Raw genomic sequence first — 7309 nt, forward strand, 5'->3', positions numbered from 1 at the left:
TCTCTCTCTCTCTCTCTCTCTCTTTATATATTTCTGTATTTTTTGTTTTTATATATTTTTACACTCGTTTTCATTATTTATTAATTTCTTTTACTTTCATTGTGGGCCGATCCACTGACCATACTGGACATTACGTTTTAGCTTATTGAATGGACAGACAATGTAGCGGGGGAAAAATAGAAGCAAAATAAAAAAAAATAAAAAAACATATATAATAATAATAATAATAATAATAGGCTATAACCATTATACTAAAATAACAGCAAACAAAAAATGCAATAAAAACAAAATATTTAAAATATGGGATGTCTGTAAGAGATTCCTTGGTTCTTCTGATAACGAACAAGACAGAAATAATTTAGAGGATGAAATATTTTGGAAGGGAGATTCAAGAAGAAATGTAAAATATATTGGTAAAATTTGCAGCTTATTTGTTCATTGGTCGGATGTGTCTCAAAAGCTGACAGACATGTAAAGAAAATATTTTTCAAAAATCCCCTCAAAATCTTGACAAAAAAACATTAAAGAAACCCATAATGGACTCTGAATTAATATGGCTGAACTATCTTTAGAATTTGTCAACTGACTGGACGTCTTGGAGTTTGTATTTCCTAACTTTTTACTGACATTCTTTTGGTGTATTTTTTTTTGGTGAATTCTTCAGGAGTTTTCTCCTGTTATATGCATATTTGTTTTTTCCTTTTTTGTTCTATTTTGTTCTTATTTTCATGTGGTTCTTTGGTTCAGGTTTTGGATTTTGTCTTCTGCTTTTAAAATTACATTATTAATATTTCAATTTGATTGCTTCTTTATTCTTATTCTTTCTTTTATACATTTCTTCATCGCTGTTGTTTCTTTCACATCTTCCTTCCCCTATCCTACTCCATTCTTCTTTCACATTTCCAGATATTTTCAAACCTGGCTATAAAAGAAAATTTTATATCAGCGAAAAGGACTTTTTTTTTCTTATGTATTCAAATCTATATTTTTTTAAAAATTCAACTATATTTTGTATTTATCTTTTGTATCTTCTTTTTGATATTTAAGTTTTATAGTTTTCACTTTATCTTATTTTTGCTTTTTTACAGTGTTGTTGTTTGCCATTTTCTATGTAATTTAAAGACATATATTCCAGAATATTCTAGTGGACTTTATTGGAATATCAAGAAAATGCAAATTTTCTCTGTCTTTATGATTCATTCCATTTGAATGAATGAGTTCTTTTTCATCTCATGGCTGAAGCAAAATGGATGAATTTATATTTTCATTGACCAAAATTGACTATTTCATCATGGAATTAGAGAATTCCTCATATTCAATGAGAGAACTTCCATTCTCTGCCGTTTTCCCCTCCTCTGTAAAATGTATAAAGTTTCTCTGGAAAAATTTGACTCTTTTTATATAAAACTGTCTGGTTGAATTTGAAACAAAATCACAACCCAAATTTCATTACAATGTGAATGACAACATGGCCATCTTCAAGATAATAAATACCTTTATATAAGATTATATTTATTTTACTTACTGCTTTAGCATTTAAACCAGCCTTATCCAGCCCAAATATTCCATTTTGTGGTCAAACAGGCCATATCCAGCCTCTCACACCTACCCTACAATGTCATTCTAAAAGTAATCATGTCACTGGAATCACCACAGCTATGAGATAACGCCTGATTAATTCAAAACAATGTGAATAAAAAAGCATTACATTTGACAGAGTAATTTGAATGCTAAAGGGTAAGACCCCTTCCAAATATCATGATTATATTGAAAATTGGAGCATTCAGGAATTCTTCTTTGGAATATAATCACCAAAGAATTCATAACAGTTTCTTCTTATTTAATGAAATTTGGTTCTTTGAGATTAAACAGTAAACCTGTTAAAAATGGAGCCTGAAATTTCTGTTCAGACAGGTGTAATCATAGCTGTTAATTTTATTATCATTGTTGGTAATATTCTCATAATTCTTGTACTTTGCAACACGAATTGCCTTCACAATGTCAACAAACTGTTTTTCTATTCACTGACTTTTGCTGACCTCTGTCTAGGACTTTTCATAACCCCATTTTCCATCCTCACCTCTTTTTTTGGCCAATGGGTGTATGGTGACAACAGATTTTGTCAAGTCGAAGCCTATCTTACTACTATATTCTGGATTGCTGGCCTGTATTCACTGATGTGCATCAATGTTGATCACTACATTGCTATTCGTAGACCAGAGCGGTACAATACGCTCATGTCTCCGGTACGCTGTATCTGTTGGACAGTTTTTGTGTGGTTTTCAGCTTTCAGCTTCTGCTGTCCTCCGCTTTTTGCACTGCATCGTGCGCGATACGATGAGGAGGCCTTCATGTGCATCATCGACACCAGGCTCCAGTTGGCCTACTTCATCACAGCAGGCCTCATCATGACCTGTCCGCCGATATTTGGGCTGATTTACACCATTTCCTACTTGTGCTCCTCTTCCTTCAGAAAGAAACGGGAGGTCTATGAGACAATCCTTCAAGACCGAGCATCTCGACCATGGAATTACTTCATGAACTCTGTAGCATCTGTAATATTCACCTTGGCATGGATCCCATGGTGTGTTTTACAAGTGCACGATATTATTTACAGTAGGACCCAAAATGGATACAGGAGCCCATTGCATTTTTACTTGTTGTGGCTTGCCATCGGGAACTCATTCTACAAGTTTTTCATCTATATAACAATGAGTCGTGAGTTTCGTATGGGTCTGCGGCAACTGTGGAGCAAACCTGACTGCTCGTGTTCAGCTTCCAGAATACAGGAGCAAGAATCAAACGTTATAACTTTAGACACAAAAATGAGGAACAGATCAAGTATGGATGTCTAGAAATCTCTATAAAAAAAAAAGTGCACCATAATACAGTTCATAAAACTTATTTTCCAAATTTTTTTCACTGTTGTACATCCATACATCATGTTTGTAGTGTGGCTGGAATGATTTATTCTGTTGGAAGATTCGTTTAAATATCTGGATAATGCCATTCTGATTGCTAACTAAACACTCAACCATGACTTGAGAACTTGGAATCTAATACATATTGTGGTTCACTCTGTCCAGCTGGAGCAAATGGAGTTAATGTGCCTTGGACAGGTATTAAGGGCTGTTAGGCCAAGACGAATTATAATGGGTAACACCTGGGGAGAAATTTTGAAAGGATATAGAATAGAGAGTAGAAGGGACAAAATATCAAGAGGCAAAAGAAATGACATCTGGCTGGCCATTAAATCCAGAAAATACAGAGAGAGACAAGAAAAATGGCCTGTAGTCACGTGACCAACAGGCAGAGGGGAAGGGGGTGAGAGAGAGAATGAGGGAAAGAAACAGAGGGAGTGAGGAGAAAGGAGAAAGAAAGAAAGAAAGAAAGACAGGGAACAGCAAAGAAGGAAGGGGAGAGAAAGAAATATAGAAGATGATAGAAAGAAAAAAAAAAAAGGCAGGGGACAGAGTGTTGAGTCACAGAGATTATATGTAAATGTAAAAAACTCATTGTTGGCGCTGGTGATGTCCGGTTCTTAATGTGTGTATAGTTTCATTTATTTAATAATTGAACACCACACGGCCCTTGTGGACTGGAACTTAAAAAGTCTACTTCACAACCTGTTGAATAAAAGCTAATCAGGTGAAATATTCAGACCCAGTTAAAATGAACTTTATAACATTTTTACTCTGCTTTTATTATTGAACCACCATCCTATCCATATTTTTATTCATATTGCTTTAAAATAATAACTTTTAACCAACATTCACACACACACACACACACACATGTTTACCAGGGGTTATATTCCGAGTTTGCTAGGTGTGCACTGCACAGTCAACCAAAAATGGCAAAATTCATAATAAATATTTCCTTACTCGTTAATTTAATTACAAATCTTAATGGAAAAACTTTTGTTATATTCCTGCTTGAAATTTGGTGGCATTGGGTGTGGCAACACACCCAGTACAACCACCACCACCATCCACGCCGCTGATGTTAACACATGTACACATCCATATCTGGGTAAACGAATGTGTGTGCACATTCAGTTTTATCGTTATATTTAATAAACATTTAGTCTTGCTCTGTGTGTGAGGGATGAGCATGTTTACATGAGCTATGTGCTTTTTCTGTGTATTCCTTTGTTGTCCTTCTGTGCAACTTTGCACTCCTGTGTCATCATCGTCATTTAACGTCCGCTTTCCATGCTGGCATGGGTTGGACAATTTGACTGAGGACTGGTGAACCGGATGGCTGCACCAGGCTCCAATCAGATCTGGCAGAGTTTCTACAGCTGGATACCCTTCCTAACGCCAACCACTCTGAGAGTGTAGTGGGTGCTTTTTATGTGCCACAGGGACAGGGACCAGTCAGGCAGTTCTGGCAACAGTGCCACCTGCACAGGAGCCAGTCCAACGGCACTGGCAGCGACCACGCTCAAATGTTTTTCGTGTGCCACTGGCATAGGTGCCAGTAAGGTGACACTGGTAACGATCACGCTCAAATGGTGCATTTTATGTGCCACCGGCACGGGAGTCAGTCAGTGGCCCTGGCAACGATCACACTTGGATAGTGCTTTTAATGTTCCACTGGCACGGTTGCCACATATATATATACACAGACATGTACACATGACCATTGTATTCTGTGATTTCATTAAATGGTTCAGTTATTATTTTTCAATGCTTGGAGCTTTCCTTAAACAATTGTCCATCAGGTGGTCAATGATAATGAGGAATAGTTTATTCAGTAAAATACTTTCCTACCCCCCCTCCCGGCAATCCTCATTTCTATTTGGTTCAATCCATTGTCTGGGTTTAAAGCCACCACTTGACTCCTTTTGTGCTTTTAACAGAGTCCACTCTTTTGCAAGCATTTAGCTCAACCCTTTGGTCTGACAGTCTGAGGGTAACTTTTCCCTATTGCCAATACTGTATGGGGTGTTCATAAGTTACCTTTATAACTTCCATAGCAAAATTGAATCTATTAACGTTGAGATCCATCGATAAACTTCTTTGCACGTTAAATAAATATTATTAAAGTTTTAATATTGTTGTAATATTTGAATTACTTTTGTTAATCTTTAAAGGTGTTTATTATTATCCCTGAGAGAGAGAGAGAGAGAGAGAGAGAGAGAGAGAGAGAGAGAGAGAGGATTTGTGCAGAAGAAAAAGTTTTCAATAAGATAGTAACTTTTAATATTTTTATTTGGGTTTTGTCAGTGTTTCATTTTTCTGGATTTTGTCTGGACATTCACAGTCATCGGGCAAGTTATGATGATTCGTAACTTACTCAATGACTCTGCGAGCATACAGGCAAAGGTCCAGGGTTGTAAGGGACAGACTTAACCAAAATATGAATTAATATAGACACAAATCATTCATCCAGACTGAACAGACAAAATACACACTCACACACTGCACACACGTTTACACACACACGTTTACACACACACGTTTACACATACACTTTTATCTTGATATTGAATACTCTGTTTTTTAACTGAAACAAGCTGTGCATCATTACAATATGTATGCGTATAGAAATTTGTGTTTGCATGTGTGTGTGTATGTATACACACATATATACATACATACATTTTCTTCTCAATGTATTTAAGCTACAACCACTAACGATATACTCTAATGAATCTGAACGAATGGAACATTGCTTATGTAACGAGGTACATCTTTACATCACCTGGTGAGATACTTCTGTACCTTGGGATGCACCAAAATTGATTGTATAGTTTCCCACCCCTGAGGGAGCAAGGCAAGATGTGTCGAAACGATCATTGTGATCCAGAAAGTTTCCTGTATATTCCATTTCTCATCTCTATTGCTTTTGTTATATGTACATGCATAATTACATAAGTAACAAACTGGAAGAATAAAGAGTACTCAATGCTGGAAGGTAGATAACTAGTTGTTTTTAATGCAACTTATGTTAATATTCAAGAACCCAAGGTTCCCTGCTGTATGATGACAAAAGTCAGCAAAAGTTTTAAAATCACAAACAACAACTCCATCATTATAATTGATGATAGCTGAGCATCAGCTACTATTCCAATTCATGTTCAATAATTCTTGACACTTGTCAGCATGAAACCTCAGGTTCTAGAACATATATATATATAATACTATGCTATGCAGTATTACAGATCCATTTCAGCTGATTTTGCTTATTAGTATCATATATGATTTAGATGATAACCAACGCTGCTTGTCAGAAATGTTGATGAACAGTATCTTAAGTCACTGCCTGACTCATATGCAAAACAGATTTTGATAAAATCAACTAGTATGAACCTGTAATATGAGTGCCTGTTTTCTCTGACTTATGGATTCTTAGATGACATATATATATATATATATATTTCAAATTAGACTAAAGAGAATAAAAAAATTCTTCCCTTAAAATTCAAGCATTATTTTTGCTAAGTCTGCCATGATTTTTCTGAAAAGACTCTGTAGTCAAGGCTTCCATTGTTTAAACTCTCGTCTCTCAGCAAAATCTTCATGAGGGTCGGTAAATTTGTTTAAATGGTTCTAATCCCAGAAAAAGTAGAAAAAAAACAAAACAAAACAAAAAAGAATTGTGAGGCAGGAATGTTTCATGCTTTTTCTGTAAACTTTATTTGTTCAAACATATTTCTATAGCTTCTGCTAAAAGAGGAAAAAAAGTGTTGCCGTATTTTGCATCATTCATTGTTATATAATTGTTGTTAATATTTTCCTGAATGTGGACATTTTTAATGTCTAGAATTAAATGGAAAATGGTCTGGCATCATTTCTGTTGCAATGTTATTGGTTATTTTTATTTATTTATATATTTATATTTCTATCCAAATATATATACATATTTATGTATTTATTCTCAAAAGAGTATCATTAAAAATCCAAAGAAAATCCATAATTAAGGATAATGAATGTCTTGGACTATTTCCTGTGAAATTGCTGTTTAAAATATGAAATTTTATTCTAATGCTCTCATGATGTTTTACAGAAAGAGAGAAAAAAATTAAATAAATAAAAGCTTGTTTTGAAATATTAAATAACCACAGATTACATCTTTTATTGTTCGTTGTTGTTTTTGTTGTTCTTTGCTTATCTTTATTGAAATGTTGACTGCATAACGAATGCGTCAGCAATGTGTTATCCAAGGGGCCTGGTGTAAAGAAACTGGAAGGACTATGTGTCTTAGGGGTTGGCATGGATGTGTGGTAAGAAGCTTGCTATTCAATCACATACTTCTGAGTTCAGTCCCATTGCATGTCACCTAGAGCAAATGCCTTCTAATA

The 7309-nt window shown here is 35.0% G+C and overlaps 1 protein-coding gene across 1 annotated transcript; it reads left to right on the plus strand.

The window, feature by feature from the left end:
- The first annotated feature begins 14 nt into the window (after positions 1-14).
- LOC106877790 (G-protein coupled receptor 52) lies at positions 15-7085 on the plus strand. The gene has a single exon (XM_052975588.1). It carries the CDS (start codon positions 1887-1889, stop codon positions 2853-2855), a length of 969 nt encoding a protein of 322 aa, XP_052831548.1. The 5' UTR covers positions 15-1886; the 3' UTR covers positions 2856-7085.
- The last annotated feature ends 224 nt before the right edge of the window (positions 7086-7309 follow it).

This window comes from Octopus bimaculoides, chromosome 21 (assembly GCF_001194135.2).
Source record: "Octopus bimaculoides isolate UCB-OBI-ISO-001 chromosome 21, ASM119413v2, whole genome shotgun sequence".
In the NCBI taxonomy this organism is placed as follows: Eukaryota; Metazoa; Mollusca; class Cephalopoda; order Octopoda; family Octopodidae; genus Octopus; species Octopus bimaculoides.

Excerpts from the sequence above, each read along its gene's own strand:
- LOC106877790 (XM_052975588.1), top strand. The coding sequence starts at position 1,887 with ATGGAGCCTGAAATTTCTGTTCAGACAGGTGTAATCATAGCTGTTAAT.